General features: G+C 53.2%; 9 protein-coding genes across 9 annotated transcripts; 5 read left to right on the plus strand and 4 right to left on the minus strand.

The window, feature by feature from the left end:
• Nucleotides 1–865: 865 nt before the first annotated feature.
• Nucleotides 866–6823, minus strand: B0T23DRAFT_425154 (uncharacterized protein; the record flags this gene model as incomplete). The annotated part of the gene is made up of 1 exon (XM_062839895.1): nucleotides 866–6823. The coding sequence occupies one exon, from the start codon at nucleotides 6821–6823 to the stop codon at nucleotides 866–868; it is 5958 nt and encodes a 1985-aa protein (XP_062697346.1).
• Nucleotides 6626–7423, plus strand: B0T23DRAFT_370542 (uncharacterized protein). Its single transcript, XM_062836604.1, has one exon. The coding sequence runs from the start codon at nucleotides 6912–6914 to the stop codon at nucleotides 7131–7133; it is 222 nt and encodes a 73-aa protein (XP_062697347.1). The 5' UTR covers nucleotides 6626–6911; the 3' UTR covers nucleotides 7134–7423.
• A 1014-nt stretch (nucleotides 7424–8437) lies between these two features.
• Nucleotides 8438–10084, plus strand: B0T23DRAFT_308941 (uncharacterized protein; the record flags this gene model as incomplete). The annotated part of the gene is made up of 2 exons (XM_062834493.1): nucleotides 8438–8551; nucleotides 8699–10084. The coding sequence occupies 2 exons, from the start codon at nucleotides 8438–8440 to the stop codon at nucleotides 10082–10084; spliced, it is 1500 nt and encodes a 499-aa protein (XP_062697348.1).
• A 230-nt stretch (nucleotides 10085–10314) lies between these two features.
• Nucleotides 10315–12190, minus strand: B0T23DRAFT_434959 (uncharacterized protein; the record flags this gene model as incomplete). Its single annotated transcript, XM_062840518.1, has 2 exons — nucleotides 10435–12190; nucleotides 10315–10401 (listed from the first exon to the last, which is right to left on the minus strand). The coding sequence occupies exons 1-2, from the start codon at nucleotides 11920–11922 to the stop codon at nucleotides 10315–10317; spliced, it is 1575 nt and encodes a 524-aa protein (XP_062697349.1). The 5' UTR covers nucleotides 11923–12190.
• A 376-nt stretch (nucleotides 12191–12566) lies between these two features.
• On the minus strand, nucleotides 12567–13526 carry B0T23DRAFT_24269 (pali-domain-containing protein). Its single transcript, XM_062834055.1, has 2 exons — nucleotides 13182–13526; nucleotides 12567–13126 (listed from the first exon to the last, which is right to left on the minus strand). Exons 1-2 carry the CDS (start codon nucleotides 13382–13384, stop codon nucleotides 12631–12633), a joined length of 699 nt encoding a protein of 232 aa, XP_062697350.1. The 5' UTR covers nucleotides 13385–13526; the 3' UTR covers nucleotides 12567–12630.
• A 1643-nt stretch (nucleotides 13527–15169) lies between these two features.
• Nucleotides 15170–16032, plus strand: B0T23DRAFT_425158 (uncharacterized protein; the record flags this gene model as incomplete). Its single annotated transcript, XM_062839896.1, has 2 exons — nucleotides 15170–15196; nucleotides 15259–16032. The coding sequence occupies 2 exons, from the start codon at nucleotides 15170–15172 to the stop codon at nucleotides 16030–16032; spliced, it is 801 nt and encodes a 266-aa protein (XP_062697351.1).
• Nucleotides 16033–16270: 238 nt separating this feature from the next.
• Nucleotides 16271–18533, plus strand: B0T23DRAFT_24303 (uncharacterized protein). Its single transcript, XM_062834061.1, has 3 exons — nucleotides 16271–16697; nucleotides 16757–17102; nucleotides 17161–18533. The coding sequence occupies exons 1-3, from the start codon at nucleotides 16508–16510 to the stop codon at nucleotides 18305–18307; spliced, it is 1683 nt and encodes a 560-aa protein (XP_062697352.1). The 5' UTR covers nucleotides 16271–16507; the 3' UTR covers nucleotides 18308–18533.
• Nucleotides 18534–18795: 262 nt separating this feature from the next.
• On the minus strand, nucleotides 18796–19466 carry B0T23DRAFT_401255 (uncharacterized protein; the record flags this gene model as incomplete). The annotated part of the gene is made up of 3 exons (XM_062838561.1): nucleotides 18796–18945; nucleotides 19120–19259; nucleotides 19439–19466. 3 exons carry the CDS (start codon nucleotides 19464–19466, stop codon nucleotides 18796–18798), a joined length of 318 nt encoding a protein of 105 aa, XP_062697353.1.
• A 507-nt stretch (nucleotides 19467–19973) lies between these two features.
• Nucleotides 19974–23506, plus strand: B0T23DRAFT_24329 (secretory pathway protein Sec39-domain-containing protein). The gene is made up of 2 exons (XM_062834070.1): nucleotides 19974–21929; nucleotides 21984–23506. Exons 1-2 carry the CDS (start codon nucleotides 20209–20211, stop codon nucleotides 23455–23457), a joined length of 3195 nt encoding a protein of 1064 aa, XP_062697354.1. The 5' UTR covers nucleotides 19974–20208; the 3' UTR covers nucleotides 23458–23506.
• Nucleotides 23507–24227: the final 721 nt, after the last annotated feature.

Raw genomic sequence — 24227 nt, forward strand, 5'->3', positions numbered from 1 at the left:
CAGTGTTACCTCCTTTAAAACCATGCAGTACGTACAAATTTACTTCCTTCTATAGTTCCCTTTCTTCGACGTTCAACCTCCTCTTTTAGCTGTGATGTTCCACTGCAAAATCCTACACTAAGATACGTTTCCCTGGTTGAATATTTCCTAAAAGTTAAGCCAGTACTTGTTGGTTTGACTTGTTCAACGTAACAAGAATGAAAACTCGTGCGTGGTTCGCCTCATAGTTATGACGGAATGATAATAATAGACATCTATAAGCGTGACCCCCACTTCTTAACACCTCGGTACCAAATTTTATCTAACTCTCCTCTTTTCATAGCCTCTGTTATTGTGGTCCCGGCCCTTCTGCGTTTGTTTTGTTTTGTCTACCATAGCGTCCGATGTAATACCACCATACTTCACCATACCAAAGCATAAGTTCATCACTCCCCGATATATCCCACGCGTCACTTCCCACGATTTGTTTGATAATCCCAATCACATGTGTGTGTGTGTGTGTGTTTGTCCATGTGTCCGATCACAGAAACAAGCAATAGGAAATGAGAAAAGTAATGAATATCAAGTGTGTACCAATGACTCCTTCATGATGAAATCCATTTCCGTTCCAATTTCCATTCCATCTGTGGTATCAATGCACTAAGCGACACAATAACGCCTCCCGCAAGTGTTCCATGCGTATGATAAAAGAACGCTACATGATCACAATGACAGATGCCAACAACCCCTTCATGTCCCTTATTGTCCTTCATTCTTCATTCTTCATCTTTTGGAAACCATGGTTAGCGTCCTTGGCTACACTTCCCCCCCAGAAACAACAAAAAGAAATAACACATGCATCCTTCTGTTACCTAGAGACCCTTTGCTAAGAAGCACTGCTTGCCGAAGTCGGCATAAGAGGAGTTGGTGGCGGTGGGGGAGGCGCTTCAGCAGGAGGTGGAGGAGGAGGTGGTGGAGGTGGATCTTCAGTAGGCGGCGGAGGCGGAGGAGCTACACTAGGCGGCGGAGGAGGTGGAGGAGGTGGAGGAGCTAGAGTAGGAGGCCGGGGAGGTGCCGCAGAGGTAATAATCGGTGTAGCCGGGGCCTGAGCCTGTGCTGGTGGTCTCTGCTGCTGTGCTGGCGCCTGACCCGTTATTTGGTGTTGAGGTTGACTGGGAACAGGAGCGGGATTCGTAGCCGCAGACAATGCAGCAGGTGCAGCTGTAACGCGAGTAGGAGCTGAAGCAGCAGCTACCGTGGGAGCCGGAGTTACGGTCGCAGCTGGGACCGGAGTGGAGCTGACCGGAGCCGGAGCAACGGACTGAGCGGCAGAAGGAGCTGGGACTCCAGACCCAGAAACAGCTGGAGAAACTGGGCCTGGTTGGGCAGTTGGGGTAAGAGCTGAAGTGCTCGGCGGGGGTACCGCCTGAGTTGCCTGGGAGACCGACTGGGGAACTGACTGAGGAACTGGCCGAGAAGCTGAGTGGGGAGTCTGGTGAGCTGCCTGATGAGCTGCGTGAGGAACCGACTGAGGAAGCGACTGAGAAACTGATGAGAGAGCCCGGTGAGGAGCTGGCTGTGTAACAGTAGGCACTGAAGCAACTTGAGCCGTACCGACAGCCGCCACCGGAGCAGCTGAAGTAGGATTGGAACTAACAGGCCGAGGGACCGACTGTGCGACTGGATGGGCAGCCGTGGTGGAAGCCTGACTGGAAGTCACATGCTGTGCAACCGACTGGACAGGGGATTGGGTAACCGGCCGGGCGACCGGCTGAGCAACCGACTGAGCAATCGTATGTGCAGCAGGAGCTGAAGTGACAGGAAGCCGAGCAGCAGCAGCAGAAGCTTGTTGGGGACCTGGGTAAGTAACAGGAGCCGAGGCAGCAGGCGCCGAAGAGGGAATCGAAGCAGCCGGAGTAGCCCCAATAGAGCTAGAGATAGCTGGAGCTGGACCGACTAGCTGAGAGAGTGGCTGAGCTCCTTGAGAGGCTACACTTGTCGGTGGTGTGGGTACCGATGCCGGTGCAGAGAATGATGGCTGACCGGTGACTGGAGCAGACACTGATGAAGCGGCTGGTAAAGGAGCTCGAGGAATAGCTGCTGCTGGAATCGTCGGTGTGGCGTTTTTGGACGGGCCATATCGAGGAGTTGATGGCGGCAAAGGAGTCGCCGCAAGGCTAGATACAGTTGATGAGACGGCTCCAGAAGCAGTTGTGGGAACTGCTGATGGCATACTCTTATGGGTGGAAGGCGCAAGTGATGATGCTGGAGGATTATAGACCCCAGATGCAGGCCTTGAGGTTGAGGCAGCGGCAATTGCAGGAACTCCCATTTTCAAAGACGAAGGTCTTGGAGAAGGTACACTTTGAGGGACAGCCGATGTCATCGCCGCCTGTCCAGAGGTGGGCGCTGGCATTGTGGAAGCATTGGCAGGTCTAGCGTACCCGGCACTCGCTCCCGAGGAAGCTGTGGGAGGCGCTGTCAAGCCCGGAGGGCCGGTTGGCACGTAGGACATTGGACGAACGGTGGAAGACACCGGCGGGACAGACGTCGGCGCAGTCGGAGCCGCAGTGGAAGGAGGAGCTCTGGAGACAGATGCATTACCTGACCCCACTGGTGCCCCGGAATAAGTTTGTTGGGCCATCGAGCCTGCTGGGACAGAGGCAGCCAGATTGCTCCGGGGCGTGGTAGTGGGAGCTGCAGTAACAACACCATGAGTGACAGGCGGGCTTCTAGAAACAGGGGCAGTGACTCCTATAGCAGCCCCCGTGTGAACACCTATTTGGGGTCCCGGGACAGCGGCGGGCACAGGTCGAGCTCCCATTGCGGTGTTCGTGTTGTTAACCGTTGAGGGTGCGATAGGGTGCCCGGAGATGGGTGCAGCCCTAGGAAGCAATGGGGCCGGAGTAGGAGCGGGAGCTGCGGCTGTGATGCTTCGGGGAACTGCTGAAGAATTGCCGCCCGGCGGGTTGGCTCGCTGGGTCGCGCTCGGTGTAGCAATTCTTTGAGCCGGGCTAGGGGCTGTCGCAGGGGCCATTGTATGATGGTTAGCGGGTAGTGCGCCTGGCGTTGCTGTCGCATGAACTGGTGCTGGTGGTGTTGCGGCTACCTGTTTCCGTTGCCATTCTGCCACTTTCATTCTGATAGCAGGAATCAAAACCTTTTCAGCGTTATTGAACTCCCGCATCTCAGACTCCGTTCCTCGCGTAATAGTCTTGTCAGCCAGGCCGAGAACTTGATCGATAGCTGAGAGAACCAAGCACTCGGCCTTCTGTGAGTCCAGTTTGGCCTCCAAAGTGCTCACCATAGTGGCCTTGAAGGTGAGTAGAGTCTGCAGCAAATCTGGATCAAGCGACTTGTGGCTGGTGCCTTGAATCCGCTCCTCAAAGACACGGAGCACAACCAACTCCAGTGATTCCTCATCAGGTATCATGCTTTTCGTGGTTAACTTCAACCCACGATTGATGACAGACATGGCAAGGATCTGCGGAAACTTTGACGTTTTCTGGATGTATTCCAGCTTTTCAACCGTTACCTTGAAGCTCTCAAGCCACGAGATGAGCTCTGGCGCGATAACTGGCTTGAGCCGCACTGGCGCCGTAGTATTCGCTGTTGGCGTAGCTTGCTGAGCCGGCCTAGCCCCGCCGGCAACCGGTACTCCGGTATTTGCAGTAGCGGGTGGTGGATTGACCCGTGGGACACCGTTTGCCTGACTTGGACCGCTGACTGGGAGAGAATGCTGCCTGGCCATGCTGTGGGGAGTGGCACCAGACTGTGCCGCAACAGTAGGCATGGGAGGTCTTGGTACGTATGGCGACGGATATGTCGCGGCTGGTGTACCTGACATTTGGCGTGCTGCGGTCGGCGGCGTACCATACACTTGGGCCTGTGCTGGTGGACTTGTTTGAGTAGCAGCCTGGTAGGCTGGCCGGGGAGGCTGCTGAGGCGGAACGCCGGGCTGGGGAGTTTGAAGATGCTGAGGCGGATGCTGGCTGGCTCCTGGCTGTCCGGTAGTGACATAGCTCGGTCGTTGGCCCACAGTACCTGGATGATAGCTTTGTTGGACCCCGTGCTCTCCGTGGTACATGCCAGGATGAGGAGGCATGGGTTGCGGTGCGTAATGCTGGCCGAAGTTATGCAAGGAGGAGGCGTGGTCAGGGGAGGGTGCCTTGCGCTTCTTTCCAGCATCAATATCGATTCCGGGGACGCGGCTCCAGAGGTGAGTCTCCTCGTTCTTCTTGAACGCATCGTTCCCAATAAGATTGTGCCGGACACTGCTCTCCCACCCTTTGGTATCCACGTTGAAGTAATAGAAGGGATACTTCAGCTGAATGCGTTTGTAGATTTGCTTGAGTGTGAGCCCGTCCGGTGCGGCAGACAAAACTTCGTCGATCAGGACGCCGTAGTTCTTGTTTGGCTTCTGCAGCTGTTCCTCGGTATAGTCCTCCCTGCGCAGCTCGAGCGGAGGCGTCTTGGGTTTCTCGCGCCGCTTCTCTTTGATGGTTTTTTCGGCGTCAGAGGCATCGCCCTCTTCTCCATTCTTCTTGCGCGGTTTATACTTGCGCTTCTCAGGTCTATCCGGGGCATCCTCAGGAAGGGGATGCTTCCTCGGTCGACCGACTTTGCGCTTGATGGGCGGCTCACCAGGCGGCTGAGGCGGTTGGTTCTTTTTAGCGAGCTCCATGGCCTGCTTTTTCCGAAGTCGCTCTTCCCTCTTGGACATGATGCCGTTCTTGGGCGGTCTTCCGGGACCTCGTTTCTTGGGGGGGTCCATCAGTGGTACGCTGGACATGTCGGGGAATTCTGGCCTTGGCTCAGGTTTCACAGACTGAGACTGAGACCGGGCTTCATCGTCGTCATCTTCTTCGGCCTCTTCCTTCTCAACCGTTTCCATGACATGATCCGGCGCGTCGGGCAGAAGAATATCTTCGTCCGGAGGTTCTGATAGCTCACTTTGGCTGTCGTCTCGGTCAGGATCGACGGACATGGGCACCTCATTGTCTTCAGGACTGGTGCTACGCCTGTCGACGTCGTGAATGCTCTCAAAATCGAAACTCATCTCTTTTCCGCCTTCTGAGTATCTCCTCGCGGGTGTCTCTTCTGGTTCATACTCTTCAGCACCGGTCTTGCCTTCAGCTACACCATTGATGATAAAGACAAACTCGACATCCTTGACTTGAAGACGGTCTCCGCTTTTGAGAACCACCTTGTCGTGGCTGTAGTGGACATCTTCACAGAAGAAGCCATTCTTGTGCAGAGGAATGGCTTCAAAGACGCCAGCCTGGGAGTTGAACTGAATCTTTAAATGTTCTCTGGAGATGGCCTTTGTCTTGGCAGCAATGTTGGGACCTGGAGAATGAATGCCCAGGAAAGGTGTGTGGTGTGGAGAGGGTCGGAGAGCGCTGAGATTAACAGCCGCGGCTCCTGGGGTATGCGAGACGTATTGCCTGTTTGACACCGGACCCTTTCCATCATCAACGGTCTGGTCAGCAGACATCAAACTGCTCTCCACTTCACCGAACGAATCCACAGGTAAAGAAACACCGCCGTTCATCTTCCGCTTCTTCGGGGCCCGGTTATCTGACGGGCGTCCCTCCTCATCTTCCTCATCATCCGACTCGGGACCCAACATGCCGCCCTCTTCACTAATATATGACTTTGAAAATCGGCGAGCGTCTTCAGAAGGGGGAGCCGGTGGGGTTAAACCCTGAGCTTCGTACTCGTCTTTCAGTCGCTGGTATTGCTCGGCACGACGCTCCTCTTTCTTTGCTAACCTCCAGGCACGTTGGTCACGACCGATGATGAGGGCATAGGTAGTCATTTGGAAGACACCGTCGGCGAATTCCAGTCTGGCAAAGGACTCGAGCGAAGCGTCGGCTGCAGCGGCGGCGGCGGCGGGTGGCTGGATTCCCCCCTGGGCTGTTATATGTGGCAGATGCGAGGCATTGGCTTGATCGAGCTGCATCTGGGCCAGCGAGACCTGCGACGGACGGACGGTATTTGGTGGGAGGGGAGGTATCTGCTGTAGCTGTTGTTGCTGGGTGGTTACAGAGAGCGACTGGAGGAAGCTCATGAGAATATGACCACTCTGGGACTGTAAGAGATCCATGGTGGAAGAAGGAAAGTCCATGTTGCCCATACCGTCGACCGCTGGGGGGGCTTGAGTGTTGAAGGGAGCTATTGGAGTTCCGTCCATTGCGAGACCTGAGAAGTGTGAGGTGGAATTTGTAGGATTTCCTGCTACGGTTGTTGTTGCTGCTCCTCCTACTGCTGCACCTGCAGTTGCCCGGACGCCCATGGCCTGCGGGGTGTCCCTGCCACCTTTGAGGTCTGTGTTCGGTCGGTTCGTTGGGTTGGAGTGCGCATTTCCATTCGTCGTGGGCTGGTCGGCGGCGTTATTCGTTTCGAGCTCGCTTTCAAGGGGTTGTACGGAAGGTTCGCGAGTACGAGGGTCGGGAACTGGATCGGTTAGGGGAGAGATGGCCGGTCGTGGGGGCGAGTTGAGGGTATAGCTGATGCCGTTTTCGAGGGCAACGGAATCGAGCTTGTGAGCAGGAGCATCGAGGACCTGTGGCTGTGGTTGTAGTAATGACTGCTGCGGTTGCGACTGGGACGGGGTATCTGGTGGAGGGGGTGCCGGCTGGGGCTCTGGCTGTGGTGGAGGTGGTGGTGGAGGAGGAGGAGGAGGGGGAGGAGAAGGAGGAGGAGGAGGAGGTGGTGGTGGTGGCTGTTGTTTCTGTTCTTGATGTTGCTGCTGCTGTTGTTGTTGAACCTGCGGTTGCGGTTGCGGTTGAGCGCTCTCGGCGCCTGAGGGTGTGGACGAAGTCATCGCTTGCTCCGACATAACAAGCTCCTTCGCCTACAGCGCGAGGTAGTGGTAGTGGTGCCCTGGTCGAGGCCGGCTCCGCGGTGTGCCAATCTGCCAGTTCGCAATGCGATGGGTGACGGAGAGGGTTCAAGATGCGCCCAGGGCGGAAGATGGAATGACGGGAAAGATTGCTGTTGGCGGGACGGGGACTGGAGCCGGAGACGGGACCGCTGCTAGCACACCCACCCAGGTTGGACAAGCCGACTGCAACTGCGACTGGACGGGGAAGGGTCCGCGTACCAATGCTGGACCGTGTGCTAATGCGCCGGCAATTCGCAATCCGTAGCGCGTCCGTCCCTCGCTCTCGCTCTCTCGAGGTCTTTCTCTACGTGACGAGAGATGGGTAGGTACAATCTTCCACTTCCTTGTGATAGTCCAGCCTTGTGTCGACTGCTCTCTGCCTTCCTGGTTCAAAGTGAGCAAAGTGGGACAAAAGAGCGTCAGTCAATGACAGACTGGCGAATCGGGTGTAAGGACAGTCCCGTACGTACTGCGTACATGTCCCTTCCCCCAGCGGATTCAGAAGGTGTTGAGCCTGTCACGATTGCGCTGCAATTGCCTGCTTCTGGATTGCGGAGTGTCCTGCGGTTTGGCGTAGGTAACTTTCTTGAAAAAAAAGGCTGACCTTCCACCCTTGCTTGCTGTGGAGTCCAAACTTTTTTTGAAGTCGTACAGGAAGCAGGCAGAATTTCTGATTGGCTAAACGAGCCACGGGATCCCCGCACCGTTGCAGCGTCGGCCACCTGAGCTCCATCATCCTTTTCACAATTCTCCACTTTGAACGCAAACTCTCACTGACGCTTTCCTACTGTATTGTAGTGTACACTGTTCTGGTGTTTGGACATTCACTTCCTTCTTAACTTTGAAAAGTCAAATAAGGTTGTCACCCGATTTCCTATCCTCTCTCGCTCTGTGTTTTGTTGATTGGTAACTGCCTACTAGCCCGTCTTCATGAACTTGAAGTGATCAGTTCCGTCTATTCCCACATCATACCCGGGCTTCATCACCTTGTATGTACCCAACAGTGCCTTCGGCCCCTCCCCGGATCCACCAAGGACTGGACCGTTGTGATGATCGGCCCATCCTCCGTGACTTCCGTTTCGGGTCCGACACTCATCGAGAACCGACCACAACCTCCGTCCTCTCAGCTGTCTTTAGCTATTCTTCAAATACCAGGTACAAAAGTATCCGAGCGGCTATCTTGCAAACAGACTGCAAGGAGGAAGGCGGCGAGTGCCTTGCATGGACTTGTCAGCGCCACTGTTGCGCGCAAGCGAAAACGTACTAGCCACACCGGCTTGAACCTGATGAAAGCTCAAGGGTTGCAACCATGGTTACCATCATCACCAGTTCGCCGTGCCACCCCCAATCCAGCCTCAACCAAGTGGGAAGCTGAGTCTGCATGGAAGCCTGTGTTTGAAAGACACCACCCAAACTCCCCTTAACGATATGCTGCGTCAAACCATACAACTCTTTACTCTCAGCTCGGTCACTCCTTCACGTCGGAAATAATGGTCCCCCACTACGTATTCTGTAGAGTCGCATAGCCCCTAGGTTGTATTTGCCTGTTTAAGGAATGTCAACACCGCAATGTTGACATCTGCGGCTTCACTGCGCCGCTTGTTCAGCACTGGTGAGACTGACGTTGCAAGTGCAACTCCTGATACTTCCAAATCTTCTTGTTACGGCACCATGGGACATCGAGTGAATAGTGTCATGTATAAATATATAATATGATATGTGTACGTGTGCGTGCGTTATCAGCTCTATGTTTTCTGACATGGACTATGTGTATGACCATCACAACCCTTGGCTGCCCAAGAAATGGATACCCAAGTTTCTCGCCCGCAGACACACATCGCGGATGCCATACGTGGCTTCGAACACGAAACAAGGCAAAGAGATACTCCAATAACACAACTATCCCAGGCCGGACATTCCACCTTTCTCAAAGACAACTCTCGATCATCCTCGGTATATGATGAGACAGTCGAAAGCTATAGCGACACAGCACCTAAAAGACACCAAGAAAGGTTCTCCTCAACTATTCGCAATGTCAATTCCCAGCCGGCACTACGACGGGAGACGTGGTCTACAGAAGCCCAGTCACGCAACAGGCCAAAATGTCCACGTCTTTCTCCCCGTACCGGCACCTTTTTCGATGCCTCCCGCTACCATCAAGACTTAGGCTACCTAAAGCCACCGCCTCTCTCAGTATCAATTTCAAGGCCTGTCGAGACAGCTCGCCCTCAAGGCCGGGCACGAAGCTCCCCCGTTCCTCTTATGCATCGCCAAACCTCTAGACTCAGCCTCTTTCCCAGGATCGATCATGCTCCAACTGTGATACCAAGTCCCTCCTATTCCGCACCCGAAATATCGACACCATCCCATTATCCGGCATCAAGCACAGCAATTAGTGTTTCAAGCACGAGGCCCTTGACCGCAGCACCACCACCACCACCTGTTCCCCCGAAAGACACTTCACTTCGGCCACCCGTTCCCCGGAAGGACACTCCTTCTCTACCACCGCTCAGAGTACCCTCACAAACTCCATCTACTGGCGGCGATGCCTCCATGAGAAACCCCATCAAAGGCCCCGCTCTGTACACCCAGCCCCGTTCCGTCCCGTCGACTCCAGGTCCCTGCCGCCACCAGCGCGAAGCGATGCGCCTCAACACGCCCTACATGCAAATGCTTCTCGCCCTTGACAAGATCCCCCGTCTGCATAACATCCTCGTTTCGTGTTTTACCTGGCTCCTTCTCGTTGCGTTTATTATCGTCACTGGATCCTTTCATACCCCTTCTGGATCCGTCGTGTATCCCATGGAACCGTGGTTCGCCGTCAGCCTAGGTTGCATGGCCCTCGGCATCCTAGGCTGCCTCTGGCTCGGCATCCGGTGGCGGAGAAATTATGTTTGGCTGATTAACAGGCTGTATATGCCTTTGTTTTTGAACGGACTGGCTGGCGTGTTGGCTACTTTGGTGAGTGTGTATGCGCAGCATGAAGGGGGGTGGTGTTTTCCGGCAGTGATGGCGATGGTGGTGGAAGGGGTTTTGATGGTTGTGTCGGTGGTGTTGCTTGGGGTGTATAATTTTTGGTTGTTGAAGAGGGTGAAGAAGTTTGAGAATGGGTATTATGGTAGGGGTAGGAAGGAGTGGGAGGGGGGAGAGAAAGAGGAAAGGTTCAAGAGTCGGGGATGGAATGCGCCGCCTCATGCACCGGGGAGTATTGTGTAGATGGTGAGTGTAGAAGATTAGGACAAATAGCAGTGGAATGGGAGTGTATCCTAATGTAAGTCAAAGAAGAATTGTATATAGATGTTTAAGTGCCATGTATAAGTAGGCAGCCTTGACAGATCAGTTTGAACACGAAATAATACTAATGTAATATAAGGGTATCAAAGCAGCGCAAACCAAACTTGATATTCCCAACCATTCGCATCACCACCACCGCAATATCCAATATCTCACCTCAAAAGCGGACTCTCCTCATCAACTCTCCCCTGTTCTTCTTCCTCCTCCTCCCCCAACAGCCCCTGTTCCCCTCCTCTCCCCTTCTCCGTCCCACCACTCATCCACGCAGCAACCCTAAACCCCCCATAACACCCCATCCCCGCCAAAAACCCAACCCCATCATTCTTAAACGCCAAAATCGTCCCCGCAGTCATCAACATTACCATCCTGTCCTGCTCCTCTCCTTCCACATTTCTTACGCCAACCCTCGCCAACTCCACCCCCGCACCCAAAACCATGACTCCCAAAAACGCTTTTGGAAACTTGCCCAACAACCCCAGCAGTCCTGGTCCAGGAAAGAACAGTCCAAGTAGAAATTTTGTGAGACCTAACAAGATGATGGAGGTCCCGCTCCGTGCGCCGAAGCGGTGTTGAGCGGCGAGTCCGCCAGAGCCGTGGCAGAGGGGCATGCAGCCAAACGGGGCGGAGAGGAGGTTCATGGCCGAGATGGAGAGGGAGAGGGGGGTTAGGGGGACTGGTCCTTCTTCCGAGGTGGGAGAGGAGAGGGGTTTCGGGTTTTCTGAGGGGGTTTGCGGGGGTACCGATGATAGTGAAGAGGACGCCGAGGGCGATGGAGATAGGGGCGGGTCAGACGATTCATCATCATATAGCTGGGGATAGGAGTCCGGCGGGAAGAGATCGGAAGCGAGTGCCGAAGCGGCGATGATCGAGTTGAGTGTCGTCAGCGGGAGTTGAGCGATCGCCATGCTTAAGGCTTGCGGGTTGAGCAGCGAGCGAAAGACTTCGGGGTGGATGTGGTTAAGGGGGTTCCAGATCCATGTCCAGGGAGCCGAGTTCGTCGGTTGGTCGTAGGGTGGTGGTGGTGGTGACTGAGGAGAGTCCTTGGACAGAGAAACCCTCACTACAGCAAACACAATCCCAAGCAAAAATAACACCAACGCGTACGGTACCTGTACCGGTATCCTGCTCCTCTTCCTCCTCCTCCTCCTCCTCCTTTCTTTCTCTCCAGACTGCTGCTGCTGCTGCTGCTGCTGCCCCAACGTAACAACCAACCCACCAAAAGCCACCACCGCCAACGCCCTACTATCCAACCACTCCCCTAATCCCCCATGCCCATTTTCTTCGGGCGTCCACAACCACCCCAAAGGCCTAATCATCCCACCCCCCGCCGCCACCACCAAACTCATCCCCGCTCCCACTTGCACCCCCCTCACCACCGCGCCCGGCACCCACCTCATCACCCTCTTCAGTCCTCCCGTCCCGCCCAACAGTAGCACAGCAAGACCAACCCACGCGCCCGCCGCTACCGTCGTTTCCAAGTCTGCATTTCCCTGGAGAGAAGCAGCAGCAATCGCTTTCATCGGTTGAACCGGTAGCGGGACGCCAAAAACCAGCCCTGTCAGGATGTTGAATAGGCCGGAGAAAATTAAAGTGGAGGGAAGGTCGATGGAGCCTTGGAGGGAGAGGGCGAGGAGGAGGGGGAGGAGGGTGCCTAGGTCCCCGAGGGAGCCGGAGATTTCGGAGAGAAGGAGGTGAGGGGAGAGGAAGTGGTGGAGGTTGTGGCCTATTATACGGCGGAGGCGGGGTTTGGTGAAAAACATTTTGGTTTTGAAATTTCTTTGGTGGGCGATGGTGATGATGGTTGGGGTTGAGATTTGGGAGGGTTAAGGATTATTGTGTGGCGATGAGGAGGGTGAGTTTGGGTTGGTGGGGCATGCTGTGTGGTGATGATAGTAAGGTAGATAGATATCAAAGGATGATATGAAATTGTTTGAAAGTTGATTGTGAGAGGTTTGGAGGTAAGATGCGAACATGAGCTTTATGATGTTCAAGAGACGGATATGTGGGATCGATGATGTTGAGGGGATAGTATGGTCCCCCGCTCTCATTGATTGTCGTCGGATTACGAAACAAAATTTGGTGGAGTAATTCATCGCCCAATTAGGAAAGTCGTCGATTAGACGGTACTACGATGCTGTTGTAAGTGCGACACTCAACTGTAGCAAATCGCACACAACGCTTCAATGGTTGAGATGCAAAGAAGCAAAGAAGAAAGAATCACAATTCAACATGCATTCATAAAAATATTACAGTCGAACGCTCAGCCGCCCTTGAAGTAAATAACAAAAGAACGCCCCGAAGCTTGGTATCATTCCCCATCACAGATCGTGTCCTCCAGTAAAATCATCCCAAACACCAAACTGATATCACAAGTTGCTCATTAATGTGGTTTCGTTCTTGCTTTTATCTGTTGAAAACACCAAATACTGGTTTTTTGACTGTTGTTCATCTTAGTCACAATCAGTGACTTAGAACCACCTCCTGCGGCGAGGAGGAGCAGCGGCAACCCCGTAGTCGTTCTTAGGCTCGAAGTCCCTGTTCCTCCTCTTGTGGATTCTAGCCGAGCAGCAGGTGATGAAGAGAATGATCATGCCTAGCAGTGAACAGATGGCGGCAGCCAGAGTGGTCCAGGCAGCGGAGCCCCAGTGCGCGCGAGAGTCGCTGTCGTCGTCGTTGACGTTCGACTTGATGATGCTGAAAGTGACAAAGTCGATGATCATGATGACGACGGTGACGATGAAAGCCAGAGCGGCAACCAGCGAGGCGAGGAAAGAGCCGACGAGGCCTGCGCCAAGGGCGAGGAGGAAGGCGATGAAGTTGAGACCGCAGGCGATGGGGTGCAGGATCATGGCCTTGGTGAGTGCCTTGGTGGTGTTCTCAGCGTAGTTGGAGAAGGAGGTACCCTCGATCATGCGCATCACGTTGGCAGGGTTATAGCCGACGTGGGAGGAAGAGCAGGAGTCACTGTTCAGAAGGTTAATATGATGCATATCCAGGAATCGTAAGAAAGGTAACTCACGCTTGGCCATCGGCAATCTCGCACCAGCCAAAGGTACCAAAGGTTACCCTCTTGAAACCGCCCACGTGAAGTCTGCCGAAATCGACCTTCATGATTGAGATGTCATTGATGACAGGTGCAGAAATGCAGGTGACGATAAGAAGTACCGTTGCTACTAGTAGCAGGAAAGTGCCGAAGTGATGGAAGAAGCCTGTTCTCGCCATTGTGATGGGGTGGTTGAGTCGTGATAGCTGAGGTACCTTGAGCGAAGGGAAGTAGGCAAGTTGAAGCCGTTTGATGTATGTCGTCCTCCAAGTATAAAGACAAGTCGAAGGTGCTTGCTGGTATGTAAATCACAGGAAGGAGGAGAGTTCGACTGGGAGACAGTGGGTGACCAAGGCTGATTTAAAGAAGCTCTGGTATGTTGAATGGACGATGTGAGTGAAGGGACGATGACAGCCAATCATAGACGGAAAGTGTCTAACATGTTTCCGGTTCTTGGCGTGTGATGCCATCCCACATGGGAAAACAGCCCTGCGACGTCATTCCAAGCCCCCAGTGTCCCTTCCTGCTTGACACAGAGTGCCCCCTTCACTCAGTGCAAGGCAGCTGGAGTGACCTGCCCTGCGGCCCAGCCCTATTCCATCAGACTTGGCATCTTGTCTTCAGACGGTGGCTGGCTACCTTGACAAAGCTGCCTTTGTTCCATGGGTATCGGCTGTGACGGCTCTGAAGCTCTGCTGCCCTGGCTATGTTGAACGGCCCGGGCATAAGAACCTGCTGTGTAGTGTATGTGTGACCTTGGAGGTGAGACGACCTTAGAAGTGGTGGTGTCGCCAAGCCTGATTTACCCCGGCAGTGCTCTGGCGCGACTGACGTAAATCTTGTAGGGGGGTAATATCCCGATCCTAGGCTCGGGGTGCGGCTGCAGGGTAACTTGAAACTTCAGGGTAGCCTAGCAGAAAGCCGAGGAAGTCCTTAGTTGAATGGGGGATGACAAGGTAACCCATCTAGGGCTTGACGTTATCCAAGGTGCCAAGCCAACCGTTTGCAAGACCCATTCAGGGCAGTCGATATGAGCACAACGATGGTGATGACGGAACCAACTCAGATAGGTTATTCGCTGGAATACCTAGTTGTACCCGAGAAGACTGCCGTGAGCCATAGCAGCACACTTCACACATGTTGGGTATGTCTTGTTGACCTGAGACAGAGTGGTGGAAGAGACAACGTAACGTCGATTATACATAAGTCACGATACCCGTGCTGTTGTCTTTTTAACTTTCCGATAGAACAGCTTGTGTAATCTGCAATTTCTTGTCAACAAAAGTATAAGTCCCAGGAGAGCCAGCTTGTCCAGCACATTTCAAAACATGATGTTAGGACCTGGATATCACCGAAATGGCTCGTGGAGACAACCCCACGAATTCACGATAACTGTCGCCATTTTCAGGGCCAGGGACGCGACATGGCTGCCACGTGCTTGCGAGCGGAGGTAGACCGGTTCCCCAGATTGCGCATCGAGATCCGGTTGAAGACGCTGTTGTGATGAGATGGGTGAAGTCAATTGAAGAAGACAAATAAACAGATGTTTGGTGCATGACGGATCCCTTTAAGCGGCAGGCCAGGTGGGGTCGGAGGAAGGATGATGTTTAGTGTCATCCAAGACACCCTAACCCTGCTTACATTTACCACTTCGACCCAGAGACGACGACATTCCTGTTCGTCATCGATGCATGCGACGATTCGTTTGCATGCTAACTGAAAAGATTTCAGGAGGTCGGAAGTCTCATATAGACTCCTCAAATTTGCAACAGTACGACGTTCTCTGTTCTAGAAGATGTCGAAAGAAAGCCATCTGGAAAGAACTGCAAAGGAACCCCGTGATGAGGTTGTTCACCCAAGACTTGTGAATCGCTGCACCGTGACTGACACTCGTGTAGGCACTGCATACCGTTATTATTCATCACGTCAACCAAGTCAACGATTCTATTAGAGTATTTCGGTTCATGATCCCCAACCAGACGACAATCCAAGTAAGCATCACTCAAAGGATCAATCACCTTCACTCCCAGCAGAGTGCTGATTCATTACCCAGTTTTCTGCGGGGCAATGGCTCGATGTCTATGTTCCGAGCGTGTCTAAGGCCGGAGGTTTCACCATAACCTCTGCGCCCTCGGCTGCAGTTGCGCAACAGGGACTAGATGGCCAGGTACCACAGGCCTATCTTGAACTGGCTATCCAGAAGTCGCCAGATAATCCACCAGCTGCTTGGCTCTGGCAGCCTGTCCCAGTAATCATGAATGCTGAAGTCAAGGTTCGCGTTGGAGGCAGCTTTGTCTGGCCGCCGGCCGGTATCGACGCCTCGTCACTTCGCAAGGTGGTGCTTGTGGCTGGTGGTGTCGGCATCAACCCCTTGATGAGTATCCTCACCGCCATTGCGGATGACGTGAAGCATGGAAAAGTTTCTGAGATTTGTGAAGTGACAATGCTTTATTCGATGAAGGACCCCGGGCCACCGAGAGATGTAAAGAAAATGCTGTTTCTGGAGAGAATTACCTGGCTCTTCGCAAAAAGGGTGGTTCGGGGGACGTTTCGGTTATTTCTCACACGACCCCTTGACAACCAGCAAAGGAATGCTGTTTCTAATATGGAGGATGGCATGGTGAACTGCCAAGGATCTGAAGTGAAATTCACCAGCAGAAGAATATCCCTATCCGATATTGCATCAGCTGTTGGGGATGACAGAGACTCGGCAGTGGTATACGTTTGCGGTGTTCCTACCATGACTGATGAAATGGTAGAGAAACTGGTCTCCAATGATGGTCTGGGCATGAAGCGCGACAGAATCTTGTTCGAGAAGTGGTGGTGATTTGCACTACTTCAATGGGCTGTCGAGGAGTAGGTCAAGATGGCGACGACTGAGGCTCTCGGGGAGAAAACTGAAGGATGTAAACGGAGACAACGTGACGGCATTTTTATCAAACGAAAACCTTCAGTCCAGGCTCGGGACCGACTCCCAACCTCCACTTTCAGGTGAATTGGGATTCGAGGTTGACGTATGCACCTTCCCACTCCCAAACCGTCACTCACCCCGCGCCTGGGATCGATCGTGAATGGGGTTTTCTCTTGTTCGACGAGTACGGAAAGCAACCATCCAAAGGTCGAGAGACGCCCGACCTCCCTTTCAATTACGCTCTCGACAGCGCATCGAGACCAATATTCTTGTGCGTGCGCCAGACAAGGCACCTTCACGCCACGAAGACATGTCTGTCTAAAATACATCTTTAACTCCGCACTCGGCCTCTACGAAACCATCACCTACTCTACAATCATTACCTTTCACGATGCCGTGCCTACGAGGAATTGAGATCTCTCTCGTGACCGATCCATCCAACGAGCGTATCCCCGAGTTTCCGCATCCCGAGGGGTCATCTGCCCGCTTGATCAGTTCTCATGGCGGTCCAGCAAAGCAGGAATCCATATCTACACGCAAAGCTGGCCCCACGATTGCGACGTATATACCGTCCGTTCCAGGTACTAGATCTTCTTCCAACTGGCCATGTCCGGCATGTTAACTGTCCGTACGTTTATAGGTCACTGCTTCGCGATCAAGTACAACATCAACGTTGTCCCTCCTCCACCCTGCAAATATGTCTTCTTCAAGTTATTCTTGAACGGCCGAGCGATCACCTCATGGGGCATCAACCCAACCGAGAGACAGCATGGCAATGTTGTCAAGTCACTGTGGGCACCAGGCCCAAGCTACAACGGACAAGCAGGTCTCGAGTGTCGCAATTTCGTGTTCCTGCCGGGCCAAGAAACCAGATCCCCTGCTGAAGACGGTGGCCTGATTGAAGTGAAGGTTTTCCGAGCACAAGACAGAAAGGCTCGGGCACCGAAAGTGGAGGACTTTCACCCCCAGAAGAACTATGGCATCGCGTAGGTGACTGCAGCATAGGAATCCTATCATGTGGTGGAAGGCTGATCAATGTCATAGTTCCCCCAGTATCGGCCTTATGGACCAGCCTCAGCACGCCTGCTTCTATCATTGGCATCTCATCGATGCTAGGGACTCGCCCTTTGCAACATTCAGATTCCACTACCGCTCGTGGGATAGCCTTGAGCAGCTGAACCTAATACCCCAGAGGGAGTTTAAGTTTGTACGATCCATCTCTACCAACGCACTAAGCCGCAGCACGACAATGGAGTTTACCGAAGACATGCTGCGCCAAGCGGACGATAGTCAAGCGACACTGGTCACGAACGATGATAATGGTGACGAAGAGTCAATCTTTGAAGGAAGCAAAATCCACGGTGACAGACGGAACCAACCCAACTACTCTCTGGGAAGCCCTCCGATCGTGTTCCCTCTGTCTTCGCTCTCCGACAACATCCCTCAGCCAAGCAAAGCACTCCGAGATGCTTATCGCGACTCGTATCTCCAGCGACCCTTACCAGAACTTCCACGCGAAGAGCCGGGCGTCGTGTCACGGCGTGCTTCCATATCTTCTGCCGTGTCGGGTTGTCCATCTCTGACCCCTTCTCTCAAGAAACTCGTCGACGATGGAGCCTTTGACGATGATGATGCTTTTGAGATTTGCGTAGCGCGGGCCGCTCCACAAAATGAACCCAACTTCTCCGGCACTCCAGACAAATCGGGCCCAAGATCGGAGACACTCGAGGACGTTTCCATGTCAGATTACGCGACATCGCCAGCCTCAACCAGTGAATACTACCCAAATATGGCTTCATCACCTGGCCGGTATCTACCAACAACCGGCAGCAGTTACGCTCTCGGCCTCGAGTGTTTCACCCTCACCCCTCAAAAGGAAGATGGCGCCCCAGCTTCTCACACAGAGTCGGGTCGAAAATTGTCAACGCAAGCTTTGCCTTCCTGCTACAGATCCGAGCAAGATCTGTCCCGAGTTACGAGAATCAAGTTGTCGGAAGCGGAGTGGATGAGCCGAACACCTTCGCCTGCTGAAAGGGAACCAGCGAATATCGCAAGACGTTTATGGAGCCCTTCTCCTAACACCTCGACACGCACTGGCCGGCTTGGGGGTGTTATGAAGAAGTCTTCGGAGGGTTTGGAGAGTCTGGAGAAGAAGGAAGTCTGTTCGGAAATTGTGGGCAACTGGATTTGAATCTGCCATTTTTAACCATCCTTAGCTTGATTACGAAGCTATCTGGGCTTTGTTATTCATCATTTCAAGTCAAGGTTGGGAAAGGAGTTGTTGGTTGCGCATTACCTCTATCTATACCCCACACTTGTTCTCTTTCCATCGGTACTTTTTCAGAGGCTCGGATTTCAGCCGCATAGCGTAGGAGTTGATTGGTATACAAGGTAATTATACTTGAGCAAGCGCAATGATTGTGGTGGTAGGCTGATGTTCCAGCAATTACTTCTTGTACTAAGATCTGATATCAGCAAAACCGCATTTAACATGGCTGCCTCGTTCTCCCAATCTCCCAGCATTTGTAACATCTAGGAATCCGTAGATTAAGAGGCGTCAAAAAATTGGTTCTGTTTTCCCTCCGGCTCGCTCGTGCGGTGCCGTGCTGTTGTAATAGTTCTAGTGCCGTATCCCTAGCAGTATGTGCGTATCATCATCAACATTGCAGTGCCATGCCCTTATTTCGATCCCAACACCGCCCTGGAATCCTCCTCCTTACCCAAGATTCCCAAGTTCCGTATCTGACCGGCCGTCGGTGGGTTGGCCTTGTATCCGCCTTCTGCTTCGGCTTTGCGATAGGCAGCTTGGAGGGCTTGGACTCTGGCGGCCTGTTGTAACGGGGAAAGATGATATCATAAGTGTTAGTGATGAGGGACTCTCCTTGTTTTGGTATATGTGGATCTTTGATCCCGTCCTTCGCGTGGAGCATCGTATGTATGGTTTTATGAAGGTATTGGATGGTGTGGATGGTGATGATTTCAGGGTTTGGTTATTGTACGGACCTCCTTCCTGTGGTGCAAGCACTCGTAGTAATCCTCCAGCATCGGCGAGCACTTCTTTCTGCCCGACGCGTCCTCCTCGTTGCTGTTGACCACGTAGCAGGCGAGCACTTCTTGCCAAAAGGGAAAGCACCGGGATGGACCTAATAGTTGTCAAGCAATGACAGGGCATTTCATTAGCATTCAGGTTCACATTGATGATATGTACAGCGGGCGATAATCGCATCGGTTTGGCGACAAAGCATAAAGTTCAATTGCACGCCGTTTCCAGCAACTGACTGTCCAGATTGATAGAATTGGGAATAGGTAATCAATAACATACCCCCGTTCATGCCATAGCCGGACGACATGGCGGGCTGTTTGTATGCGCTGCGCTGGGTGTCGGCTCGGCGGGTTGGAAATTGCGGGGAGGGAGGACCTGAGTCGCGACTCGCGTTGAAAGTGGATGAGCTTCGGTCGTGATGCGGGTCTCTTCGCTGGTCTCCTCGACGACGGCGACAACGGCGACGTGAGGTTGAACTGCTCGGTCGGATGCGATCCACCACTGCAAGCTTCAGGCCAAGATGTGGCTGGTATCACCGGTTCGCTGTGGGATTTTGAAAGTGGTGAGCCACACTTTCATGACATGAGTGTATGGTAAGCCACAGTTGTCCCCAGATTTCGCAGCTGAGACCAGAGGGGCAGCTACAAGCAGCTTGGCGGGAGCTCTTACACAGTAAGGACCAGGGCTTTAGCTGAGCTTTTGGCGGCAGGCACTGGCGGGGCCCAATAAGAAGCTCCAGGGCCCCGGCCTGGGGTTGTCACTGCAAGTGGAGGCTAAGTGACGGGGGAGCTGTTGTTGCGCTGCAGGCAATGTGTTCATCAACAATGTTCCAGAATCCACACATTTCCTCTTCACACTCATCCCACTCCCTGTACCGCGACACATGAGTACCTTTATTGACCAAGACCTAGTTCTAACAAGGGAAAACCAGTTTAAATATACCACTACAATAGTTTTTCCAGAGGCACGACTAGCCATGAAGTCTGAAGGCATCCCAACGCCCAATCGACTATAAGCATCGCATCCCTCCAAACGAAGACTCCGCGACAATGGCCCTCTTCCTCTCCCCCCCTAAGCTTGTGCTGCTCGCCGTGCACCTTGCTGTTAAGGCCGACATTGATAGCTTGACCTCCCTCGCCGCTCACCATGGCTCCGTTCTTCGCAAAGAACTACTTCTACGCATCCTGCTCACATACCTTCCCGAGACTTTGCGATCAAGCGACTACGTCACCCTAATCGAACATATCGAACGTGGAGACTTTCCAGAATCGCAACTTGATTCCACCGAAAACGGGCAGAAGCATGAAATCGACGTTTCTTCGGTCGAGTCGCTTACCGAAGAGGAAGCTATCAAGAAGGTCAAGAAGCTCCGACTGCTACCCCTGTCCTCCCCCGAGGCTCCATCCACGGCAGAGGTCGCCGCCGACGATACAACATCTCTGTTCCTTTTGCGCAGGTCCTACAAGGTGGATGAAGAGGCTGGATTACTCACTGAGCTACCGGCTCTGTTGGCGCCATTCTTGGATCATTCCCCCGCAATCAGGTGGCTTTTGGTCTCGACGATACTGCCGCTGCTGCGGCGCAACTGCGAATATTACCCTAACGAACCGATTCCGTACACGCTGGCCGCATTCCAGAGGTTGCCTGAAAGGACGATAGCAAACGTGTTGTTGTCGCAGACAGGCGCTCGGGAGGAGGATTATGGACAAATTGGTCGCGACCTGAAGGGCATGATCGCGCCTTGGATACTGGATAGGAAGCGGTGGAATAACAAGGGTCAGGAATCTGGTTCGGCTGAGGAATTGACGCCTAGAGGTCCCGGCACGGATGAGGATCTTTGTCCAGGATGGAATCAGGTGTTGCGTTGGCTCACTGCGAATGCCTCGAAAAACTGGAGGGTGGCGGCCAATGCATTCGACCAGTGGGAGGGCCCCCAATCCGTGGATTTGGGAGGAATTCTAGGAGGAGGAGAGGAGACCCAACTGAACGACGAACAACGACGCCATCTCGACTGGACGTACGCCCAAGCTGCTCTGGCATCTACATATCTGATATCGAATGCATCAGTTGAAGCACTGGAGGGGGCTTATGCGATTCTTAACAGGGCTGTCATCATCACCAACCAGGACCCTCTTCCACCACTGCAGAATGCGGTGGGCTTGTTAGCACCACTTGCCGAGCAGGTTGATGGCATAGTTGCCTCGCCAAAGAACGCGACCTACTTGCGCAGTGACTTCTTGGACTCATCAAACGTTCTTACTTGGCCAACGGAGACGTCAACTGCTTTTTGCCAAGCCCTAATCATAAGTACCTTTATCCTAACCAGAGCTGGGTCGCCATGCACCCTTAGGAGGGTGGGTGAGCTTGCACTAATGCAGGATGAGCGAGAGCAAAAAGCGGAAGCCCTCAAGCTCATCCATGCTCTGGCTAACCAGGGACCAAAGACGGACGACAAGTTCTGGATGAAAGCCCGCGATGAGATACTGTGGCTTCGTGATTGGGGTGCTGAAGATGGCTGGGGTGCCACCGATTCGAGGCCTAAGGGCATCTTCAGCCAGCTTAAGAAGGAGTTTTTGGAGGTTGAGTTCCTCAAGGCTTTGCTCACTAACACTCGTTACGCTCTGGCAAAGTCGATTTATGAAGATTCGGTAGAACGGCCATTGGACGAAAAGGTGCTGAAAGATGCCGTTTTCTCTTCGGCCATGACTGCTTACGACAACGCCTCCAATCCCAACCGCACAAGGGGTGGGCTGAAGAAGTGTGATGATATGTGAGTTTTCTAGCGTCCATGACGTTGCACGAATCGTACTAACTCCAGCAACAGCATCAAAGGATTCCCCAAGACAATCTCCAAGTCCGATCCCGTTGCCCAAAAGATCGAGGCTCTTCTCCAAGCCACACATGCCCTCAGTGAATTCCGCCTAGTACTCAAACAAGGTGAACCCTTCACACCGGTTGTTCTACGAGTTCACGCCGACCCCATCTCTATCATCGACAGAATTCTTGAACAGAACCCCAAGAGTTACACCCGACTTCATGACCTCCTCGACATTGGAGCCGGCATGGTCAAAGCCGGACTAATAGCCACCACCAAAACTCGAGCATCAAAACAGCAACACAGCAGCTACACGGCCGCAACCATCTCTCCCGAGGAGGAAGAAAAGCAACGGCTAACAGCCGAGCGCCGTATAACCGCCATGTGCATTGACGCCGCCTTGACCGAAGACGATTTTGAGACCGCCTACTCCTACATCCTCAATCGGCTCTCCTCCCCACCATCCTCCAGGAACAGATCCTCTACTCCATCATCAGTCGTCATCGAAGACGACTACTCCTGGAAAGCCGCCCTCCAAGCAGGCAAGTACCGACGCACCAGCCGCACCGTCCGGCCCACCCACCTCGGCACCAACGCCTCCGCCAACCCAGAGATCCGCCATCTCGAGCAGCGCATCGAGTGTCTCTCCACAGCCTTACGCATCGCCCCCACACCCACACTCCAAGAGATCCTCAACGCATTCCGAAGAGCAGAAGAGGAGCTTGATTCCGCGCTCAAAGCCGAAGAAGAGGCCGAAGACGCGTGGGATGCGGCAGGGGACTCGATGCATGGTCATCATGGTGGTGGGCAACGGGTGCCAGGGGCGTTTGGTACACCACCTGGTGGTGGTGGTACTAGGCAACATATCTCCGCTACAGGTATTGGGAGTGGTGGATCAAGCGCCGCTGCGGCTGCTGCGCGCTCAGCCAAATCATCATCAGACTCGCGTCATCAGCAGCTGAAGCATAAACAAACAGAAGAAGCGCCCATGTCCCTCTTCGACCTCTCCCGCGCCTCGGTCCTCTCCGCGCAAAAAAACCTCTCAGCTTTGTCCTCTCTGCAGCGCGTCGCCGGCGGGCTGGGTGGTCATTTGGGTGGTGTAGCTGGTGGACTAAGCGGTAGTGTAGGCGGTCTCGTTGGTGGGTTCACCTCCTCCTCCTCCAATACTACAAATGCTGCTGGTAGGAATAGCCTTAGCAGTGACCGTGACCGGGATAACATGAGGCCGGGTAGTAGAGGTAGTACGTCTACCGCCGGTGGGATGACCAACAGCTTTTACAGCGACGGAACTGGAGGAGGGGAGGAAGGTAATGGAGGTGGTGGTCAACAGGGGAGAGTAAGAAAGAGAGATCAACTGAGAGAGGCGGCCATGGGCACGTTGGTGTCGGGCGTGGGGTGGTTGGTGGGTGCGCCGGCGCCGGCACAGGCACAAGCACAAGCACAGGGGGGCAATGGGAATAATGGACATAGGAGAGACGAATAGGAGCAGGTGTGGTAGTCTTTTTTTCTTTCTTTTGGGTTTCTGGATAGGGGAGGGATTGCATAATTGTTTTAGCGTCTGAGAACTGTACAAAGGAGGGTCATGATGAAATGGAATAGTGTTGACCTGTTGTTTCATCTAGTCGTCTTGCTCTGGGGTGGTTTGTGAAAGGTCCTGTCTGCGTGAGGGGTTGGGTGGGGTGACTAGTTGATGAGCTGACTGAGGTGAGGTGATGGCGGATGGCGGTTAAAAAATGAATTATGTGATTTCCAGCTTGGTCAGTTTGTGAATAAAACGAAACCGTAAGTTTGAGAGTACAGAAAGGGGTCATCACTGATTAACCTTGACGGGTAAAGGTTTGGTCAAGTTCCATCTTGGATCGATCCCTTTCTTTGTTGTCTACAGTCTATTCAGATAGGTTGTAGACTTGGACGACCTAGATAACTTTTACTCATCTGCGAATTACTTTTGTTCATTGGTTGGACTGTTCAAGAGGTTCTCACCCCATCAATGGCTTGCCAAAGAGGTGCTTCTAGCTCCAACGACTACCATCCTTGCGGCTTGAATTCCAGTTTAATCTTCATGTAACATCTTGATTACTGTCTCTTGAATCAGGCGTAAGACTACCGAAGTCACTTCCACTAAGCAATGCACATACTTCATCCTTCAATTTATGAGATTGATTCATTTATTGCTTCATTATTCCTCTCTAGTCTGAACATGTGATACCAAATCCTCCGTTCGTTATCCCTTTTAAAACAAGCCATTGTTGC

Source organism: Neurospora hispaniola (genome assembly GCF_033458365.1).
Source record: "Neurospora hispaniola strain FGSC 10403 chromosome Unknown B0T23scaffold_1, whole genome shotgun sequence".
In the NCBI taxonomy this organism is placed as follows: Eukaryota; Fungi; Ascomycota; class Sordariomycetes; order Sordariales; family Sordariaceae; genus Neurospora; species Neurospora hispaniola.

Coding starts and splice junctions, on each gene's coding strand:
- B0T23DRAFT_24303 (XM_062834061.1), top strand. CDS start 16,508: ATGCCGTGCCTACGAGGAATTGAGATCTCTCTCGTGACCGATCCATCC. Junction 16,698..16,756: donor GTATATACCGTCCGTTCCAG/GTACTAGATCTT, acceptor GTACGTTTATAG/GTCACTGCTTCGCGATCAAG. Junction 17,103..17,160: donor CAGAAGAACTATGGCATCGC/GTAGGTGACTGC, acceptor TCAATGTCATAG/TTCCCCCAGTATCGGCCTTA.
- B0T23DRAFT_24269 (XM_062834055.1), bottom strand. CDS start 13,384: ATGGCGAGAACAGGCTTCTTCCATCACTTCGGCACTTTCCTGCTACTA. Junction 13,127..13,181: donor GAGATTGCCGATGGCCAAGC/GTGAGTTACCTT, acceptor CCTTCTGAACAG/TGACTCCTGCTCTTCCTCCC.
- B0T23DRAFT_24329 (XM_062834070.1), top strand. CDS start 20,209: ATGGCCCTCTTCCTCTCCCCCCCTAAGCTTGTGCTGCTCGCCGTGCAC. Junction 21,930..21,983: donor CTGAAGAAGTGTGATGATAT/GTGAGTTTTCTA, acceptor CTCCAGCAACAG/CATCAAAGGATTCCCCAAGA.
- B0T23DRAFT_370542 (XM_062836604.1), top strand. CDS start 6,912: ATGCGATGGGTGACGGAGAGGGTTCAAGATGCGCCCAGGGCGGAAGAT.